Source organism: Anastrepha ludens, chromosome 3 (genome assembly GCF_028408465.1).
Source record: "Anastrepha ludens isolate Willacy chromosome 3, idAnaLude1.1, whole genome shotgun sequence".
NCBI classification, from domain to species: domain Eukaryota; kingdom Metazoa; phylum Arthropoda; class Insecta; order Diptera; family Tephritidae; genus Anastrepha; species Anastrepha ludens.
Genome location: NC_071499.1, coordinates 72,338,677 through 72,362,111, shown reverse-complemented (window position 1 = coordinate 72,362,111; position 23,435 = coordinate 72,338,677). Strand labels below are relative to the sequence as shown.

General features: G+C 36.8%; 1 protein-coding gene across 9 annotated transcripts in view; it reads right to left on the bottom strand.

Moving 5' to 3' along the window:
* LOC128858199 (histone lysine acetyltransferase CREBBP) overlaps nucleotides 1-21,266 on the bottom strand; it is a 33,320-nt gene extending 12,054 nt beyond the window's left edge. Inside the window, exons 1-8 of one of the 9 annotated variants that reach the window (XM_054094262.1) lie at nucleotides 21,175-21,266; nucleotides 14,852-15,740; nucleotides 14,479-14,774; nucleotides 14,208-14,400; nucleotides 13,549-13,923; nucleotides 8,898-12,980; nucleotides 8,536-8,825; nucleotides 8,283-8,440 (exon numbers count right to left, since the gene is read on the bottom strand). In XM_054094262.1, coding sequence (XP_053950237.1) covers nucleotides 8,283-8,440; nucleotides 8,536-8,825; nucleotides 8,898-12,980; nucleotides 13,549-13,923; nucleotides 14,208-14,400; nucleotides 14,479-14,774; nucleotides 14,852-14,906 — 5,450 coding nt within the window. In that variant the 5' untranslated portion in view covers nucleotides 14,907-15,740; nucleotides 21,175-21,266. The other 8 variants (XM_054094255.1, XM_054094256.1, XM_054094261.1 and 5 more) reach the window with 8 other exon arrangements.
* Between the last annotated feature and the right edge of the window lie 2,169 nt (nucleotides 21,267-23,435).

Below are 23,435 nucleotides of genomic sequence, written 5' to 3'. Positions count from 1 at the left end.
GCGATCAGCATTTAAAGACGGCAACAGCGATAGCGGTGGTTATTAAAATGGTTTGTGTTGTTGTTACACAATAAGCAGATGTGTACGTAAGATTTTAATTGGTCGATGGTTGTTGATGGATGGATGAATTTAGTTGGTAGTTGATCGATTTTTTTATTAGGATTGCATTTTTGTTTTTGTTATAGGATGTTACAGACGCACACAATGAACCATTACCACAAGAATTTGATATATTTGTTTTTTTTATGGATATTGCAAAGGAATAGAAGAAAATAAAAAACAATAAGGTTCACATTAGAATTGTTTGGTTATAAAATATAAAAAAGGTGATGTCACTATACGACTACATACATAAAAACAAAATACATGTAACTACTGTATTTTATATTTAATTATTCTTTAACATAGTTGTATTTGTAACGAGGTTAATAGATATAATTTACTATAAACTCACTGGTAAAAATAAATAAAATTAAGCGTTTAGTGCGTGCATGTAATTATTAGTGCAGGTGCAATTATTTTTATTTCATCATTGGAATTACGGTAAGTTTTAAATTCGTGCCTCTTTTGTGTCACTTAAATTGAAAAGAATGTGTTCGATAATTTTACTCTATTGCCATTAGCAGTGGCAAGGAATATGATTTCCCAAGACAAATGACCGTTTCAGCATGTAACATTTGTTAATGTTTTCCTACTAAAACAATTTAAGTATTTATCATAATGCAAATTCGGTTTTATCCTGTTTGTTTATTATTATTGTTATTCTTGTAGCAGCACAAACATTTGACAAGGTGCCCTTAAAAATAAAATGCAAGGTCAACGTTTTTCAACGTCTGAATCCTTTAAAAAGCTCGTTTTGTAGACAACCACTTCTGGGTGGAAACAGTGATCTGAAAGTTGGTCCAAGCGAATGCAGAAGTTTATTGACTTCCAACAAGAATATTGTGAAAAACAATGACGTCATTTTTATTGTATTTTGCTGTGTTTTCATTATTGGGCGTAAAATATGAATGGCAACCCTCGTATTATTAAAAACGGCGTATGCCATTTTTAAGAGCTGAGTGATTAGACGCTAGAGTGCACGATCTGCTAATGTGTAGCTCTCGCAAGACGGACACTCACACGCCTAAGTAGGTAGTGTGACTCTAAATCCATTGGAAATATGAAAAAAGGCGGAGAAAGTATTCAAATTCATTGGAAGCCTCCAATTACAGGCTCTCGATCAAGCACAATATACCACTTTAGAAGGCGTAGCGCATGCACTATGGACCAATTATTCAAATGCCGAATTTAAAAAAAAATTACCGAAAGTAAAATTTTGGTCGTATCAAAATTGTAAATCATAGATGAAATAACATAATAGCCCAAGAGAAAATCACTTATTGGAACTCATGAGTTTACAAAACAGATTTAAAACTCTGAAGACATTAGAAAAGCGTTCATAAATAGAAGACGGGCACCGATATTAATTGCCCTGAGCAAAATAACACTTGATTCATTGTAAATTCACACGACAAAAAACTCTAGGTTACCGGAATTACTCGTAATTGCATCCGACCAAGCATATCTACTTCAGCAGCTTTCACGAATAAAGTATTCAGAATGTTCTATGCTGTAACAAAAACTATAAACACAATTCGTTGAAGAAATTTCTAATTTAACATTCTTGTTGCCGACTATAGTAGCGAAAATGATAAACATACTCTTAAAAAAGATGGGGCCTGAATGATCTGATTTAAAGCGCAATTTCTATTATAGTAATTGACAAGATTAATTATGTTCTTCGGTGGAAGAGCAATCTTTCAAGGCGATTCTGCGTATGGCATAGTGTAAATTTATTTTATAAACTGTGATTCATTTCCAATGGTTTAGGGGTATCTGTCAATGTTTTCAGCTGTATTTGAAGTATTCTTAAATTTTACTCGCTTTCTTCGAAACTATTATTCACGCACTTCCAATAGAACTCAGGTTATTCGGAAGAAAAGGAACGTAATAATAAAATAACGCTAAAAAAAGCTCCTCATAAAAATATCTGCCGTTCAGAGTCGGCTTGAAACTGTAGGTCCCTACATTTGTGGAACAAAATCAAGACGCACACCACAAATAGGAGGAGGAGCTCGGCCAAACACCCAAAAAGGGTGTACGCGCCAATTATATAAATGGGTATATAAATAAATGCTTAAGATAAAAAACTCACTGGGGTTGAATCTTAAATTTATCGATTGTGGCCTCACTGAATGGCGGAAAAACAAGCAGAAAAGAGCGATTCGAACGATTATTAGTTGCGGCTGCGGTAATCATTCGAGCTAATAAAGAAATTGGGGCAACTAATACCCGAAACTTCTATCTTCGCAGGTGTAGTTAAACAGTGAAAGCCACAATGACTGAAACTTAGACTGGCGGCCAAGGAATAGATGCTGATATGATTCCACCTTATCCTATAGACAGCTGCACACTCAAAGTAAAGCCAAGTTTCACAGTATGGATACCTAATGAACTGTTAGAACACCCACCACAATCGACGTAGAGTCTTTGTCAGCCTGAGGAGTCTCTGGAGTACCGGTTTAATTAAAGGATAGAAAACAATTTTGCTCAGATTAAGCATATTTATTCTGAATATGATAAACATATCTCCATATAGAGGGCCAATTTATTGCATATGTACTTGTACAGGGTGGGCCATATAGCGTTTGCTTTTTGAACCACCTATTTTTTTGAGAATGGTATATTAACACAAATGACATGTCAAATGTGTTCATAATTTACTTAAAGGTTTGACATTTACGAAATGGGACGCTATACGCTTGAACAAAATTGGGAAATATGGAAAACCTATTTCCAAAGTGGAGAGTCTTCTTCTTTTCTGATGAAGCTCATTTTCACATCGATGGCTACGTCAATAAGCAAAATTGTCGGATTTGGGGCTCACACACGGGAAAATCCACACGTTACTGTAGAGAAGCAAATGCATCCACAACGAGTCACTGTTTGGTGCGGGTTTTGGTCTGGCGGCATCATCGGGCCATTTTTTTTTTCGAAAAAGAGCGAGGAGCCGCGGTTACAGTAAATGGCGAGAGTTACCGTGACATGCTCAACGAGTTGTTTCCAAAAATTGAAGAGGATGACATGGACGACATTTCGTTTCAACAGGACGGTGCAACTTGTCACACTGCCAAAGTTACACTCGAACTTTTGGCTACCGTTTTTGAAAACCGAATAATCAGCCGAAATTCCGATATCAATTGGCCGCCTCGGAGCTGTGATTTAAGCCCGTTGAACTTTTTTTTGTGGGAAGCCGTTAAAGACAAATGCTATGCGGACCATCCAGAGACGATTGATGCTTTAAAACACGAAATCGAAGTTGCCATTCATGAAATTGGAGCCCAAACAATCGAAAATGTGCCTAAAAATTGGGTTGATCGAATGGCCACTGTAAAGCCAGTCGTGGCAGTCATTTGAACGATATTATTTTTCATTCATAAATGACAATGTTCAATCTTCAAAATAAAAAAAAAGTTTGGAAAATAATAATTTTTTTTTATAGCCGATTCAAAAAGCAAATTTTACATGGCCCACCCTATATATATTTATTTATTTGAAATATAATAATAAATAATCATATTGTAAAATCAAGGCAATTAGCAGCAGAGGCTATCAGCCTATATGTATGTATTCTAATGTACCCAAACTTAATTCAGATTATAGGTAAATATATCGACCTAGCGGATTAATTTTTATCCTGCATTGAAATTTGTCGACGAGGTTTGTTATAGTTACTTTGAAAAATAAAGATAGCAAAAATCTAACACTATTGATTCAGTTTGGTCGACACTTAATACAAATTGCGCGGTGTGAAAGTCACCAGCAAAATTATTTCTAGGCAAAATAAAAATAAAAAAAAATATATATATACAAAAAAGCAAAAAAAAAAAAAAACAGTCCAGTTGTGCACAGAAATTGGCAGAGCAAATTAGTAGGAAAATCCCTGATTTTTGGAAAACAACTCACCAAGCCTATCATTGTGCAGTAATTTCTGGCCAAAGAAGTTACAAATAACATTATTATTACTCCACTTGATTTTTCTCTCTTTACAAAATTCAATTACTAACCGTTTTTAGTTTAAAAAGAAAATTCGCTTAAGCCGATTCCGGAAATTGGATTTGAAAATGTTTTGATTATTGGATTGTTGTGTATTGCGGCAATTAAAAACGAAACAACAAATTTAGTGAGTAATAAAACTGTTCAGGACGATTCCCAGGTCCTTTTTTCTCTTCTCGCTTTCCTTTTACCAGTAACGAACTCGAAGTTATACGGGATATTGTATTTTGGGGGAAAAGTTCGTATGATAAATAAAAAAAAAAAATAAATAAAAGAGGTAAATGTGATAACTTTTTCAAATAAAATTTCCGCCAGCTAAAAACCCCATCTGCCGTTCGGTGGCGGTGTACCATATAACTGTAGGTCCCTCCATTTGTGGGAAAACATCAAAAATAGGAGAAAGTGTAAGAACTTAAACTTTTCAGTAGAAAACTATATTAAAAAATATTTTAGGTCAAAAACTACCAATAAGAGTTAACTCGAGTTGCTTGTTCCGGGTCGTTCCGGAAACGTAGGAACAACTGCTGAGGGAACGTAATTAGGTTGGTTGTGTTTTACTGACCGATTCCCCGTATATTTTAACAAGAGTACGTAGCAATGAAATATGTAATTGGTAATTGAACATATTTTGATATTGATATTTTTTATTGCCCGTTGATTGATGAACCGGTTTTGGTTCTACGAGTGCGTTAGTGGTTATACACATATGATCACATATGCCTTTATCTATCGATTTCCTTGTGCCGCTCGGAAAAATTTAAAGCTACAGAGGCACAATAAACAAATTAACTGGATCCAGTCAACAATATCCTTCCATTCATTAAATATTTTATGTGTTATGTATGACACTGCTGTGTGGCAACACCCTTGACGAGGAACGTAAACGAACAGAACGAGAGAATAGCGTCTCTTTGATTCAACGCAACCAGCATAACTCACTCACTTTTTTACTGGCCGTCAGAAAAAGCGGACGCATTTTGACTGTTTCTCCAGCCAGGAGATTTTTTCATGGCGGAAATACATCGGAGGTTTGCCATTATCTGCCGAGCGGCGACCGCTATTAGAAAAAAACATTTTTGTGTTACACGGAGATTCAAACCTACCTTCTCCGAATGGTCATGCACCAATCCATTCGACAAAGGTTATGTCAGTGCAGTTTCAGGATTTTTTATTTTTTGGCTATTGTACTATCAAGGAATCAGTCTACAAAATTCATTCAAGGTAGGACTAAAAAATTTAAGTAGTTATTCTATAACAGCGCAATAGTTGCAAACGACTTGTTACATATAACGGCAAGAGAGTTCAATATGGGTTTCCACGTATAGTGATTATTTAAGTCCTGCGCTTTAGGTATGTGTATGCTGTTACAACAAAAACAACAACGTGAATGGAATTAACTAACTGTGAAGTAGATGCGGTTCATTGTTAACAATTTTGTAGAGCGTTTGAAGTTATGCATTCGCGCTAAAGGGGACCACTTCGAGACGAATTGCGTTTTATTACCTTGGCTTTTTAATGTTTCTTTTGTTTAATATTGAATTCTTTTCCGTTGTTATCTAAAGGGTTTTCCAATAGCAGTTGTTATTTTAGAATGGATTGCACTATCGAGAGATGATTAACAATTTTTTATGGCCGGAATTGAATGGTATTGATCTGGACTACGTTTATTTTCAACAAGGCGGCGCTACGTGCCACACAAGCAACGAAACCATTGATCTTTTATGGGAAAGTTTCCGGACCGTGTTATCTGTCGAAGAGGTGATCACAATTGGCCACCGAGATCTTGTGATTTAACACCTTCTGACTTTTTTATTTGGATCCACGTGAAAGAGAAGGTCTACTACGCCTACAGCCCAGGGTCGATTCAAGACCTCAAAGAAAGAATTCGTGAGGCTATCAAGGACTAAGGGCAGCCACTTTGCAATTCGGTTATGGAAAATTTCATGAAAAGGATATTGTCCTGTAAGCGTGGTCGTGGTGGTAATTTTCCTGATGCTATTTTCCACTATTAACGGCATACCTTCCTCTTTATAAAGAAATTAACATCCGAACATTTACATATATTAAAAAATAGCATTTTTCTTTGAATATCAAAATAACACCTCTTATTGGAAACCCCTATACATTTATTTTTTGTGACCTTTTATAACTTCTTTGTATTATAATATAATCAAATATAAAGGGGACTTTCCCTTTATTTTATTTTCCTGCCTTACATTATAAGGTTACAGAAAATTTGCACACCTCATAAAATTAATGGTCAAATTTGGTGATCACGGTATTGCTTAGGCTTAATGCATTAATACAGCAAAATAATGTAATTTTTATTTTAAAATTCAAAAGTAAGCGTTGGTTAATGGTAGTAAAGGGTTAAGGTATGGGCCTTTAGTACTGCGACCATATTGATCTATTGTGCACCTGTAAGTAAGCGTTACCCTTTTATTAACACTACTCGTAAAAGCTTTACATTTATCATGATTGTATTTATGCACTTTTTTATACTTTGCACTTTTTAATCTATTAATTTTATATAAATGAATATTTCATTTAATTTTATTAATATTTGTCAATACAAGAAATTTAAAAATTGCAAAGAAATGCCGGAAGTAGATTTACTTTTTGAACTTTGGCAAGAACGGTCATTGTATGAATAATAAGTCATTTGTGAATGAGAAACCTAAGGGCTTACTAGGAATTGTCATATCCATATACATATCTTTGTTCAAGGTAAGTTGGCAAGGGAATTTTGCGAAATCTGTCCGCGAGCATATATCAATAATTAAAAACAAAAATCAACAAATAAGTAAAAATCGCGATATCTTTTTAAAAAATTAAGACAAGTTACTCATATATGGTATAAATGAACAAAACAAAAAAACAATTACACAATAAAAATTTCGGAAATGGGTGATGCCATGCGACTTAATAAAACTCGCCCAAATTTGGTAAATTTAGATCCGATATAAGTATTATTGGCATCGGATGAAAACCACGCCCACCTTTTATACGATAAGACAGAAATTAATTCTGCGTTTGGTACAACCATACTCGCTAGTGACAAATTTTACTCGATAGCTTTGTTGTTGCTTTCACATGCAAATTTTTCGTCAGCTAATCGAGCATAGAGATAGCGAGAAAAGAAGTTGCGAATAGAAGGGCCTTATATTTAGGAAACTTTAGGCAAATAATATTACAAAAAGAAAATTAAAAAAAAAAATCCAATTTATAACAAAAAAGCGAATTATTAATAATGTTGAAGCGAATGATATTTTTCAAAAGGATTAATAAAAATTTCTTCATCACATTGATATATAGAGAATATATTTTACTAAAGTGATAGCGACAGTTTTGAAGAAAGTAGTGATTTTGAAAGTTTTGAAAAAAGTAATGATTTTAACTTCTTCAAAACTGTCGCTATCACTTTAACAAAATATATTCTCTATTTCTGCCATTATTGGGCTGTGTATCCCAAATAAGGTTCACCACAATACTAAAATTATTTGTTCTGTTGCAACTGATAAACAAGAATGTACATGTTAAATATTGCCTCCATTTCAATGACGTATCGAAACATCATGTGCGAGTTTAGCAAAATAAATGCATAACTTTCTGATACGTCTAATTTACGCAAAATATCAAATTTTAATATATTAAAATGCGCGTTACTACTTTTATTGAATTATTATTACAGTGAAAATAATAATGAAAATATGATAATTATTTAACTTCTTTTCATATAGTGACCGTTTTCGCTTAATGGGACTTTACGTTATAAAACTATATGAGACGAATAGGGTTACTCTAATTCCAATGAAAATATTATATAAATAATTTCAAAAGCAAAACCGAAATTCTATTTCACAAACGATAAATTATTTAGTACAATTTAAGTTATAATTTTAATATTTAAATATGAGAAACATGTGTGAGTGTTTGTGTTACATTACAATTAAAATTTTTCTTTCAATTAAAAAAAAAACACATCAACAAGGAAATATATTGTGCTACTTGTACCGTTTGCATTATATTATATTTAGTACTTCTTAGCAAATTTTTTTACTTGACTGTACATTGAGTTTGTATGTATTTAATATATAATTTTAAAAATACTTTCATTACACTTATTGATGTATTTTTTTTTCTTTAATTATTTGTACTTTTATAAAAATGTATCATGAACATACCTATTTTGGTAGCTGTAATACTTGGCATCACGTGGTATTGTACAAAGCTGTTTTCCATAGCAACATAGCACCTGTGGGTTGAATGTGTATTTACGGCCGCAGCAGTAGCCTAAAGCTTGCATCACTGGGTCAATTTCTTGCTCAAAAACTTCGGATAACTGTAATTAAACGGATAACAAGTTCGAAAAGGAATTAATTTTCTATTCGATTTATTTTTATTTTATCCGAAATGAAACCTAAGTATGAAACCTACCTTTGTGCAGTATCGGTAGACACGTGAAGTCTTCCTGTTATAGAGCCAAGCATTGTCAAACATTAGCCACACATCGTCGACATACTCCCAGGGATCATTATATTTGCCATTCATGAGATTATTGCGTATGGTACCCAAGTCCATAGGTTTCTTTACAATATCAAAATAGTCTGGTATGCCGAGCATTTGTGGATCCACAGGACAACGGAACGGTGCTGATTCTGGTTCATGGCGTATCAACTTATCTAATGTTGGTAATAGCGCCTGTTTCAACTCTTCGGGATTGAACACTGAAATGGAGGTGCAATAATGTGTTGGTTGTATATGCAATTTTTTTGATCTTAAAACTTCGTAAAACTTACCACATTTTTTCTTTTTGTCGCCAGCGTTGGGCATCAATGGCTCGGGTACCACTGGTTTTGTTTCTAACTTTACTTTAACTTCGCCATCAGATGTCTTTGCGTCGTCCTTACTATCAGCAGCATTAGTGTTTCCACTTCCACCTACACCATTTGCACCGTTGTTGTCATCGGTATCCATTGGTTCCGTTTTTATTACAACATCACCATCTTCAGTCTTGATTTCAACCTTCACATTCGTGCCATCATTATTTACATTTTTACCCACACCAGCCGATGATTGTGAGTCCATTTGGGAACTCTCTCCAGCTCCACCACTTCCATCTTCCATATACTCTTTTTTGATATCATCTTCTTGCTTAATAGAATCTAGCTTGCCTTTTGAAGCGTTACCGCTCTCACCACCAGAATCAGCACTAGGCGATGGCGGCGTTTCATCGTTATCACGCGCCGCTGCTTCCAATGCGGCCATTTGTGATGAGAGATTACTGCTGGACGAAGGACGTGAGCTCATCACAGTCGATTTCGAGGTAGTTGTGGCTACTGCACTGACACTACTGTTGCTATTGCTGTTACCTCCTTTACCCATCGATATTTGTTGCTGTTGCTGCTGTATCAGTGTCGGTCCATTACTGCTTGTGTTGACGACATTCAGAGGTGCCGATGCAGACGTGGGAGTGCTGGAGGAGCCTGCAGTTGATGTTGTAGATGTGCCACTCATTAACGCACTTACAGCACTCGATGATGCACTAACATTCACCGACACCGAGGTTCCAGATGCTGCCGATGCTGGTGATGCCGCCAGGATGGGCGGTGTACTGCTTGCTCGCTCACTCAGTGGCTGCATAAGTGATGTTACGGATGGAGGATTATTGGAAGGCGTACCAATTGGGCCATTCGATACGAAATTAGGCGACGGACTGGGTGCGGCAACCATGCCACCTGTTGTAGGACCTCCAGGTGTGGTGTTTATCCCTACTGAACCCGTACCGACTAGCGACTCTAGACTAGTAGGTGTTGGCGGCATATTACCCACAGAACCGACATTTTGTTTCGCCTGTTGTTGTTGTTGCTGCTGCTGCTGCTGTTGCTGCGACATTGGTGACGGGAACGGATTTTGCTGTTGCTGCTGTTGTTGTTGTTGCTGCATTTGTGCCGCAGCATTATTAAATGGTGATTGTGGCAATAACATACCAGATTGCTGTTGCTGCTGCTGTTGTGCTTGCTGTTGCTGCTGCTGCTGTTGTTGCAAGAGCCGTTGCTTCATAATTTCTGTAAGCTGCTGCGGTGGTTGTGAACCATTGCCTCCGTTCGCGGTAATGAACTGTTGTTGACCGGGAACAGGGCTCGTCAATACATTGGCAACGCCACCAGCTCCTGACTGACCAGGTTGCATTGCTTGAACACCGAAAGGCGATAAAACTGGATTTTGCACAACCATATTCTGCTGTGTGGCATTTGGCATTACACCCATGCCACTATTTGGACTGGGTCCCGGCGGGCCGACCAGTAAATTTCCTTGCTGCTGTTGTGGAAATTGCATGCGTTGTTGCTGCTGATGCAAGGCCAACAAGTTGCCCCCAGGTGAGTGACTGCGTATTCCTACCATATTTTGTCCAGCCTGTCCTGGCATCATACCAACATTGCCGGGTACCTGTGCTCTAAGTTGTTGCTGCATCATACCAGCAGCGCCCAAAGGCACACCCTGCCCTCCACTACCGCCCATAGGACTGATCATTGGGCGGATCTGGGTTTGCTGTGCTTGCGGATGTCCAGGCGGCAGTTGTTGACCAACTGGTACAGTATTACTTGGTCCTGGTCCGGGGCCAGCTCCTGCACCACCGGTCCCTTGCTGCTGCTGTTGCATTATTAACAATTGCTGCTCTTTTCTTTTGATGCGTTTTTCTTCCAACTCCTTTTGAATCTTGTAGATCTTTTCGGCAAGTAGGTGATAATACTCCGAACGGGACTTTGCGGCTTCGTACATGTCTTTCTCAACTTTTTCAGCGTATGAAACTAGATTCGCCATGCGTTTATCCGCCATGGTCGTCGGATCTGACGTGGGGAAAATTGCTTGCACAAGTTTGTGGACAAGATGTTTGCGCAGGTCGGCCGTCACCGATTCACGCCAGTCTCTTTCTTCGTTACCAGCATTATTATTTCCGCCTCCATTGCCACCTTGCGATGATGTAGCACCACCGCCGGGTGCATTATTACCGGGGGGGCCTTGGACACCTACCATGCCACCAGCGCCGCCGCCAGTACCTGGACCAACTCCAGGACCACTTGCATTGTTGTTACCGCCTACCACACCAACAGGTCCACCTGCCACTCCGCTTATAGCCGTTGCATTGGCCATCGCTACATTATGTGACTGTAATTTCATTTTGGCCAATTCTTGAGCACCTACTAACTGTTTGTTGGGTGGAGGCCCATTACCGCCGGCGCCAACCATTTCTGCTGCATTGCCGGCGCCACCACCACCGCTAGCCAATTGTGCATTGTTGAACGCGGAAGTGTTATTAAAGTTGTGAACGCTCACCGAGAGTGGAATGTTTGATTGTTGCTGCTGGCCCGTATTTTGTTGATTCGGACCGGCATTGTTGGCGTTCGGGCCGCCGATTAAACCTGCCAACTGTGGATTATTATTATGACCGCCCTGCAAAAGTACTTGCTGTTGTTGAGCACTTTGTGTTTGCTGTTGCATGCCATTATCTGGGCCTCCTGCTCCGCCAAGCATCATGTTGTTTCCCATAATTGTATTTGCGTTCGGGCCACCAGCTACTACGCCACCACCGGGACCGCCGACTGGTGCAGACATAACTCGTACAGCCGGGCCGCCTCCCGGCATACGAATGCCTTGCAACTGTTGCTGTGCATTTACGGCACTATTTTGCAGCATATTAGGGCCTGGTCCCGAATTGGAGACTGCACCTTGCATACCCAAACTGTCGAATCGTCGAATCTCCTGATTCGGATTTTGTGCATTCTGTTGTTGCATTTGTTGTGCAATGTCAGCGTTTGTCTTTATGCCAAGTTGTTGCTGATTTGGACCGCCTGCCATACCCGTTTGACCGCCCGGTCCGGTGACAATATTCGGTCCACCAGAATTTTGCTGTGGCATTCCAGAATTCTGCGGCCCCCCACTACCAACGGTATTTCCGTCCGGCTGCTGCTGTTGTTGCTGCTTAACAATACCTTGCAAAGGCTGGTTTACGTTTGAATTTGCATTAGCCCCGATCGCGTTGTTATGAAAACTCTGTTGTTGCCGGAAGGGCAAGCAAATTAGACATTCTGAACGAGTACAGGTCTTGTAATGTAACAGAATTTGACGAGACGAGGTACAGTGTTGAACGCTACATTCTTTACTTTGTTTGCAGTTCGCCATATGCGCCAGAACATCCTGCATAGATTTACAATAGGGAACTGGGCATTTTTCGCGATTTGGATTGAGGGACTCGCGCTTATTACACTTGTGTGCATGTAAAAGAAGCACCAGCTGTTGCTGTATGTGCTTCTTACGTTCTTCAGAGAGATGGCCGCTAGCACTAGAACCCCCTCCTGCACCACCACCGCCACTTCCACCAGCTGCACCAGTTTGTTGTGATGTGCCCGGTTGTTGCTGCTGTTGTTGATGAAGTATTTGATTTTGTTGTGGGCCTCCACCAGGTTGCGGCGGTCGTGGTCCCATTGTCGCACCACCCATAAGTCCACCTTGCGCATTCTGCTGTTGATTTGGACCCATTTGTTGTTGTTGCTGCTGTTGAGGACCGCCAACCATACCGCCAGGTGTACCATCATTACCCACTCCAGCCATTCCCATGGGTACACCAGGTCGGTTACCCTGTTGCATAGGATGAACATTGCCACGTTGTGCCATTTGTTGTGCCAATAGTTGTTGTGGGTTATTTGGATTCACGTTGATTCCGCCCTGTGGCCCACCTGGTCCGCCATAGTTCCCAACACCGCCTACCGCATTTCCATATGGTCCATTTGGTCCGACTGCAACATTAGCGCCAACCATATTAGCCATTTGACCAGGGCCACCGTACGTAAGATTACCGTTCAGCACATCTGATCGTTGAGCTGCACAGTGATTTAATCCCACACAAATGAGGGACAAATAAAAATTGTTAAGGGATTCTTTATTATTTATCATCTTAAGGCAATACGAATGTATGAATTTGAATGAATGAATATAGTTTTTTAATACGCAATTGATGAGAGTGGATTGGTTGATTAAAGTTTTAACGCGAAAGGCCTCCGTGGGTAAAACAGAAATTTGTACATTTCTTTTGTATGAAACGATAAATGATTGCTATCGCAATATAACTATTATACGAAAATAAGCGACAGGGTAACAAGTAATGTAATGAAATGCATGACATATTGTATAACCGTTCTTTTCAGTATTTCAACATTACAAAGTAATCGCAGACATTGATATATACAACTCATTTTTAAAACAATTGATTAAACTTAAAATAATAGTTTGCACACTATTCATATATGTATTGTTATATGAAATTTATGTTATTATATCTACATATTCATCTACAACATAAACCTACATTTAAAATCTTTACGCACACGTGTCAAATCATTCAACGCAAAATTCTTGAGACCCTTATAAATAAATAAAAGAAAAACTTACCCATTTGTATATTTGGATTCTGCATTCGAGGACCTCCGCCTGGTCCAACACCAGGCCCATTGCCAGCCATTAAATGTGGGCCGGGACCACGCAGCATATGTTGTCCCACCATTCTGCCCATCATTGGACCATTCTGTAGACCTTGAGGATGGCCAGGACCACCACCTAAATGCATTCCTTGATTTGGACCACCAACAGGTCCCATATTTCCTACGGGTCCAACTCCGGTTGGCCCAGCACTCATCATACCACCAGCACCGGCGCCTATTTGTTGTTTTAATGTATTTACCATTCCAGCATTGCCACCCAGGCTACCCAAATTGCTATTGGTGATCACCATGCCTCCAATATTACCCTGGGCAATCGTATTCATACCTAAATGCGAAATTATTGCACATTTTTTATTACATACATGTTAACAAATATAATTCTTAGATGAAAATACTTATTATATATTCTTCCAAAAAAAATTTCCTAATAATTTCACAATTAAGTTGCCCAATGAAATACTTAGTTGACCTATTTGTACTACCTTAACAAAGTTCGAAACATTTCAGTACATTTAAGACTACTACTTCACCTAGTCTTAAACCATTTGATATTAGTTGGTATTTAATTGAATCAAATTAGTAACAATATATGAATGTGAGTTTTATTACCAGGCATTGTGCTCATTCCTTGAGTGCCGTTATTTGAAATAGACATCGACATTGAATTGACCATACCCATTTGACCACCAACTACTTGCAAACCAGCTGCGTTTGGTGATTGCAGATTAGGCGATTTGCTTCCTAATTGGTTCATACTAGCTCCACTCATAGGGTTACCTATCATTCCGGTATTCTTATTACCCTGCAAATGAAGTAAATTAAATTAAAATATTAAATATTAAATTTGCAGATTCTTAATTTTATAAGGCATTACACTTACTTGTTGTTGCAATAGCTGCTGCAGATGTTGATGGTGTTGCATCTGCCGTAAAGGATTGCTACCACCGACTTGATTGCCGCCCACGCCTGTGGCATCATCGCCGCCACCATTCATTTGTGGCCCACCTGGTCCGGGGCCTTGTGCAGGTGGCTTATTGGGACCACCGACCACATTAACCCCGAGGCCAGAACCTGGTCCTCCTGGTCCACCACCACTACTAAGGGGATCTGGCCAATTGCTGTTACCAGTTACCAACTCATCTGGCAGATCATCTTCTAAAACGGAAACGTAATCCGCTAAACAAAATAAAAGGGATGCAATAGTTTAATAAAACTTATACTTTTATATTTGTAGTTATAGTAATTTAACTCACTTGGATCCATTTTGGTCCGCTTTTGCGGGGGTTCGTCCATATGATCTGCCATCATTCAGAAATCGTTGTTTTGTTCTATATTTTGGTATTTAGTAGCCGTATACGCGTTTTACTTTACGCACCTTTTCACTTGATGTTCAGATGGATCAACTTGTTGTTGAAATAGTTACAAATTTTTGCGAAGGCAAAAACAAAAGTTTATTTTAAAAATGTTAATAACGACGAAAGTAGACGAGATTTTACAAAAGTCGAAAGTATCGCTGCATTTAGTAGGAGGGCAAATGTCTCTCCCGCAAATGGTTTAATTTTCAAAACACTACCACTCGACACTGTTGCACTCATTTGCCTTGCTGTTGAAATGACATTATGGGAGAATGTTAAAATTTCCCAGGTCTGGACACGTTGTTTACTTCGGCTTTGTTTCTGCAGCCTGATTAGATTCTTTAGCACTCTTTGAAATCGCTTTCGTTTAATTATGAAATGTTCCAACTGTGTTAAATCGTTTTTTCCGGTCACGATTGAGTGCATTTTGTGTTAGAAATCGCAGAGGAAGGCCTGAAAGTTTCGGCTTATTTCCTATTATTTTGGTATACTTCCAACCGTTCTCGTTTAAGATGATTTGTTTTTTTTTTTTTTTGTTTGTTTATAGTTAGAGAAACAAATTTTAGGTGAACATATTTTCAGTTCAATTTACGTACATTCTCATTCGTTTGTTTATTGGCACTTGACACTTTCCTGCGTTTGCATTGATGGTTCAATCATCATTTTTAATCGCCGACGATTATCACCATCAACATCTTTCAAATCAAACATTGTTTTCTTTGAGTATATGTTTTTTGCGCCTTTTTTGCATTAATAAAAATTCCAACGATATTTAAATGTACATCAACTGTAAAAGGAATAAAAAAAAAAAAGATTTAATATTTTGAATTTGTACTCGGAATCATATTGATTTCGTAATTATTTTCACGTCCACCATGCATTGTTTAAATTTTATTTGGCCTATTTGTTTGCGGATATGTTGGAGTACAAGAACATTGTGACAGTTGACAGTAATGATAGGGTTTCTTTAACTTACAAAAACAAAGTTTTATATTTGGTATCAATTAATCAAAAAATTGCTTAAAAATTCAAAAACAAGCATAGATATATGAGTTATATCGTTCAACGAATTTCTCTCAAAATTGTCAAGCCACAATCATCATAGCCAAATGGCAAACAGCAAAGATTTTCTCTTTGATTCGTTCATCTTTCTTTTCAGCCGACCGTCGGCCGCCCGTACAATTTCGTGTAAATTTTTCGTTCATTCTATCATATATGTGACCACTAATGTCCTAACTGGAAGCGTGTACATATGAACGTTGTTTCGTTCGTTCAAGCAGCTCAATTTGTTGGTAATTTTGAGCGAGAGGAAGACAAGCATATTGTCGGCGACTGCTCGTTGATTTTGTCAACCACACTCGTTTGTTTCTTTCTTAACTACTCGTTACTTTTCCACTGACGGACTTTTGGCTCTACCAGCCTCTGTGCCTGCTTGCTACTGCCCAGCTACCACACAAGCCGACCGATTCGCTCAAAACACTGTATACGGAACGCGAATAGTCAGTGTGTTGCTTGCACTACTACACTTGCATCGCGACCACCTCGACCAACGAGTGCGAGCAGTATTGGAAAAAGAAAGAAAAACAGACAAGCAATGACTGAAATTTTTTGTCGCTAGTTTTCACGTCGTATCGAAAATTTCTATTTGCAGAATTTTTGTTTTATAAAATTTTCATGTTAAGAAAAAATCGTAAAATTTTTTACGAAAAAAGCAGATTTACAGAAAAAAATTTACTTTAATACAAAATTATTATTCATATTTTGCTCACTTCTGATTTTTATTAAAAACATTGTTTTTCGCCGGCAATCTTTTTTTTAAATAAAGTTCATAATTTTTTTTTATTTTGCTTTTTCAAAATATAATTTTAACATTTTTTCTGGATTTTTGACAATTTTTTTAATTCTTTTCGCAGCAATAAAACAAAAATTCAGTGCGTTTGCTCCGCACCAGTAAAAACTCAACTGATTTCGCGAACGAGTAACGACAGAACTAGGAAGAAAGACTGAAATTGAAAGAGTCGAGTCGATTTATGAGTCTCTGAATAGCGCGATACAAGTGTTGTCAGCTCAAAGTGATTACTCAAACTTAAAGTCCCAAAGGGATTTTTACTAGCATTCCATCGATTAAATATCGGGAAAAGGAATCAACATACCCACATATATGTGTCTATCTATATAATAATAAACAAAAATTAGTAATATTTTTTACACAGATAAACATTTCTTGAGAACTATTAACTCAGACTAACTTCAAAAGCCTACACCATAGCCAGACTAACTTTAAAAGCCTACTATATCAAAATATTATATTGCAATGTAACTCAGACTAACTTTAAAATAACACTAATAACAGTTTGTCAAAAACTACAAACGCTTGAAAAATAGTTATTTATTCCCATAATCTAAACTTGGTAATATCTTAATTACCGCGCTCGAATACAGGGGAGTAAATATCCCCGATTTGAAGATATGAAAAATTTTAGTGTTAACAACACTTCGTATCATAAAGCAAGTGTAGAAAAAATTGATACAAACTTCGGATATACTCGGTTGATGAACAATGACAGCCCGATGGTTAAAAGAGACAGTATATGAGTAATGAGCAGTAGGATGTCCCGAAATATTTTTTTTTAGTTTTTCTAAACGCAAGACCTCTTAAAATTTGTGTAATTAATTGTAGATTCCAAAAATAATTTTGAAATAAAAATGAAATTATATCTTCAGGTCTCTACCGATCTTCAAACTTTAGAATATTTTACCTTTTTTTGTAATTTTTCGCATTTTTTAATTTCGCTGAACTGAATTGAATATACAAAAATATTAACTTTTTTATTACATTCAAGTATAATGTAAACATAATATTTTAATTCGCATGCATTGACAAGTTCCCAATCACTAAATCTTTGCTAGGTTTCAACCTGCAAATACCCTCAATTTTCAACATAATTCGAAGTGTTTCTTACCTTAACTAGGGAGTGTTTTCTTCAAAGCCACTCAGTTTCTTGTGTCGTTAAAGTGCAGTTGCGATTGTTTTATTTTTAAAAGTGGATTAAATAATGAGTTTGAGGCGTAGTGAAACTACTTGTGCTATATTGGGACCTTACGAAGAACTTGGCGATCGACAGCTACCAACCATAAAGGACGTCATTAAATATATTTTATTCGTAAAACACGATCTAAAATTGAAGTACAATGGAAAAGATCCATCAAATTCAGATACATTTGGGATTGTTTCTGAAAAAATATGCGATATTTGGACCAAAGCTTCGATTCCAATCGTAACAAAAGAACGAATTATTCAATTACAAAAACAACATTTCGAAAAATATCTCCATTTAAAAAGATACCCCAAAAACAAAAGAAGTGATAGCTATGAAAATAAACTGAAATGTTTCTTAGTGTTATCAGAAAAACTCTTCGACGTTGCTGCTTGTAAATGCACTTCTTTCAAATTTTGTTCATGTTTAAAACCTAAAAAAGTTCCCATCAATGAAAGAAATTTTATGTTGGATCAGAGAAATGACAGGAAAATGGCTATTGGCGGAATTGATAAGAAGGAAACGACTAGATTAATGAAACGACAGCAGAGACAAATAGAAGAATCAACAAGGGCAACAAAAAAGTTCTGTTCTACTCAAGAAACCTATTCGGACTCAGCCTGTTATGAAGATGCGATGAGTGAATCTTGTCTGGAAATAAATCCGATATTAGAGGGATCATCGACCAGCATGCCCTCAGTAGAGGCGCCATCAACTTCAACGGCAAATCGAAACACACTGCCGTTGCCTACCGTGGCTAAGGTCTGTGACAGATACGGCTTATCGTTGCGATCTGCTGCGGCTGTAACTTCGGCGGTTTTGGCAGACGTTGGCTTGGTTTCTACCAAAGAGTTAACTCTGGTTATTGATAAAAACAAGATCCACAGAGCGGTATCTAAAGCCCGGACCGAAGCCTCAAAAGATATTAGAAGCACCGTTATAAAAAGCATTTACTTTGATGGACGTAAGGACAAGACTCTGATAAATGAGAAAATAGGGAATCGCTACCGTCGCAAAGAAGTTTTAGAAGACCACGTCTCAGTTTTGGCTGAACCTGGATCAATTTATTTAGGTCACACAACGCCGAATCGTGGGACTGGGAAGGAAATTCAGATTTCGATCACAACTTTATTAGAAGGACAACGTTGGAAGTTAGATGACCTGATTTGCGTGGGATGTGACGGAACTGCAACTAATACCGGTTGGAAGGGTGGCGTGATTCAAAATTTAGAGCAATATTTAAAACGGCCACTCCAATGGTGTGTTTGTTTACTTCATGCTAACGAATTACCGCTTCGTCATCTATTTTCTACTTTAGATGGTCCCACTTCTGGGCCTAAAGAATATTCTGGACCTATCGGAAAACAATTAGTTGGCTGTGAAACTAAAACCCCCGTGTCTTTCTGTGCGGTGGCTGGTAATTTGCCTGACTTGCCGAGAAATGTGATCAATGATCTTAGTACAGATCAAAAATACCTTTATCAGATGAGTAATGCTGTATCAACTGGTTTCTGTGCTCCTGAGCTGGCAAACCGTCAACCTGGAAAAATGGCGCACTCGAGATGGCTTACTACTGCTAATCGTATACTCAGACTTTATATAAGTACTCTTCATCCAACAGAAAATTTGAAACTGCTTGTCAATTATGTTGTTAAAGCATACGCCCCGATGTGGTTCCTTATCAAGCAACAAAGTTCATTTAAGGATGGCGCGAAGCATACTTACCAATTGACTCAGTACTCTCGATTTCTGCCAGAAAATTTGAAATCTGTTGTGGATCCTGTTATCGAAAGAAACGCCTTTTATGCGCACCCAGAAAACCTACTTGTCAGTATGTTATTTGATGAGAGGGATCACATTCGGGAGCTGGCATTACAGAAAATAATAACAGCTAGAGAAAATGAATCTTCAACAAAACTCAGAATATTCAGGCCACCAAAACTTAACTTCTCGGCCCGAGATTACACTGAAATGATTCTATGGGACGAATGCCTAACTACAACACCCCCTGTTCTTCGTCACATTTCAGACGAGGAGCTAAAAAACATGGCAAAAGATAAGATCTTGGAAATCGATGACTTTCCTTGTCATACACAATCAGTGGAAAGGTGTGTAAAACTGGTAACAGAGGCCTCACAACGTGTAACTGCCGCAAGCTCTAGAGATGGTTTCATTAGAACCAGGCTACAATCTCGAGCAGAAATGCCAAATTTTGGGCACAAAAATCTTTTTAAATATTAAGATTCTTTTATTAATTGACCGCTTTACTTCGTTTATTTTATTTTATTGTTCTGTAGTTCACTAATTTGCATAATAAACCAGCTTATGAATTTAACTTTTGTTTTATTTTCGGCATATGGTTCATTCTTGTAAAAATGTAAGATTTAATAAACTTTAACGTTCTGTAGAGCCCTCAAGATAATATGTAATTCAAATTTTCTTATGATATTCGTAATCTGTGTAAAATTACGCAAATTTTGACAACTCTTGCGTTTGGATATCTTGAAAAATAAAAAATTTCATACATTGACGGGACACCCTAATGAGCAGCGCTTACGCTTGTGCTACATTCACACACATCTCAGGCATGTAGTCATATTCTTCTAGCGCACTTCCACTCACTTTGCGTTCGGTTTATTTTTGTCACTTTTCTCTTTCACTATCTACATTTTCGATTTTGACATAAATAAGTGAACAGCGAGTTTCATGAAACGAATTTCTATGCATATTATACTCGTCTATACATACACGACTCCGCGTCCGAATCGTATGAGCAGTAAATCAACGAGTTGTAGCATATTTAAATACGATTTATACACTTAATTACCCCATCTCAAAGAACTTTACGTATATAAAAATGCGTCAAATACACAGAAGGTTTTTTTAGTTCAAAAAATGCATATCAACTAGAACAATTTTTTGTACAATAAATAAATCAATCCATGATCATTGCAACGAGCTGCGAAAAATCACGACGAATTGTACTGATGCACTCACGCACACGAACTCGTCCGAGAGAAAATCGAACCGAAATCGTAACAGAGCGCGACAAAAGCTGCCAATATTTTTCCAACTTAATGATTTGTAGATTATTTAAGTTATACACTATTCACAACAAATGCGCCGAATTATTCATATTATAATTAATTTTAATATACATATATTTCAAACAATTTATCTGACCACTATCGCAACTTCCACTGTAATGCCACGACCATCACGACCATGTTCGCGCACACACTAACAAAATGGCGGATCTACCCAATGGCTCTAGTAGCTACAAGTAAAACAGAGATGTCCATATGAGAGCAATTTACAAGTGCTGCCATTCTCATAGAAATACATCAGGCTGTAAAATATTATATTTAGAAAACATGAAAATTTCTAAAGCTTCGTTGTTTGGTTATCGTTAATAAACGATATTAAGCAAATTTTTTTTGATTTTACAAAAATATGAACGTATGTGGGTTTAACTCACGGTCGATTAAACTTTTATGATCTATTTCAAATAATTAATATATATCAAATAAATTATGAAGTTTGGCAACTTCGTAAATTATGCTACACGATACAAGTCCTTGCGTATATTTTTAACTGTATGGAACTGGCACTTAAATATCGTGAATCAATATCATGAAAAATTTACATTTTAGTCGTGAAATTCAGAATATACAATACAGAAAAAAGTAGTAAAGATGAGAAGATACGTAGTTTAATCCGATCCTTAAATTTAAAAATATTCCAAATAGCTATTTTAAATACCTAAATTCAAATGACATACGTATGTTACTATTGTGGTTTGTAACACTGTAGCACCGTCGATTTACCGATCTACAAATGGATTTTAGGTCTAGCAAGTGTCTAATGGACTATGCAGAATGCCTCCAATTTTCAAATTAGAAAAGTAAATATGTATGTACATATGTGGATCGATAGAAGTTCTAGAGACAAACATAGCCATATAACTTTTTTTGGGGGAAATGAAAACTATAGGTGTTATTTATTGGTCAAATCAAAATTAAACATATTTGAATCTTAAAATATCTCGAAAATCAATGTATGGTTTTAAGCCTGCGACTTAATGAATCTTGTAAAATTTATAAAAAAATGTAATAGGTACATATAATATAAAAACAAGTTTTTAAATTAAAATTAAACATATTTGAATATTAAAATATCTCGAAAAACAGTGTATGCTTTTAAAAAGTCATTTATAAAAAGCCTTCGACTTAATGAATCTTGTAAAATTTATAAAAAACGAGCACTTATATAAAAATAATTTTAAATATTAAATAAAACAATTGTTTTAATAACTTTATTAATGGTGTAAAAAAATAATTAATATGTATACATATGTACTCCTGTTTATAAGCACTGACTCTGTATACTATATTCAAAGCCTCGTTTATATATATATAAGCATATAATTAAACGAAATGAACGACTACTACTAAAATAAATGCATTTCCATTTAAAACAAGAATACATAGAGATTTCCTTTATTTAAACTAGTTAATTGTGTGTATGTATGTGCAACCAATTTCAAGTGCACAGAGATTAATAAATTGTTATACCGAATTTTGGTTCTTCTTTTGAGTTCCACATAATTATACTATGTAGGAGCTTGTTAGATAATACAATAGTTAAAAAAAACTCAGATTTTCGACTGAATATTCATTGTAGCGAGGCCGAGATAGTACTGTTCACAGGAAATGCTTTTGTCGTGATTTTTTGTGTTTATTTAAATAGGTGAAATTTTCTTACAGTCATTTTTGCTTCCAAGGAATGAATAAAATAAATAATTTTATAATAGGAGTTGTTGTTGAAGCAGAATAAACATTTTCCATAAAAGTGTCAGTCCTTGGCCGAATTTAAATAAGGGCCGTTCCGGTAACGTTAAGTCGATTGTCAACTGACTTTCTGGGTCGGTTTTATAAACGAAATTTAGTTGAACTTAAGATCTACTTTAGCTAAATCTCAGCTAAGTACACTTTAATGGTATTTTTCCCGGGTACTTTTCTCACAATATTCAGACAAGTTCGCCAAAATAGTTGTGCGAAAACTTTTAGAAATATTTGATAAGTAGAACGGCGTATATTCATGCTGAACACTAGCGCATTCAGTTCTTAATGCACCTATAAATGTACATTTACCAACAAAAAAATCTCAACCTAAATGCTAAATGTTTTTTTGCATTAAGAATCTAAATGCTGAAAGCAACTCTGTAATCTTCGAACAATTGGTTAATTCGAACAACGTCTTGAGCGTTTTTGTTATAATCCAAAGTTTCAAAGATTTTTGCTCGAATTTTGTTAACTTCGCAAATCGACGTGTTTATTTCCTTAATTATAATCTAAATAAAGAATTATAGACAAATATAACTTTACCATAAATAAGATAAACCTTACTAGACGCTTTTCCCACTGATTTACAAATCAAGTAGC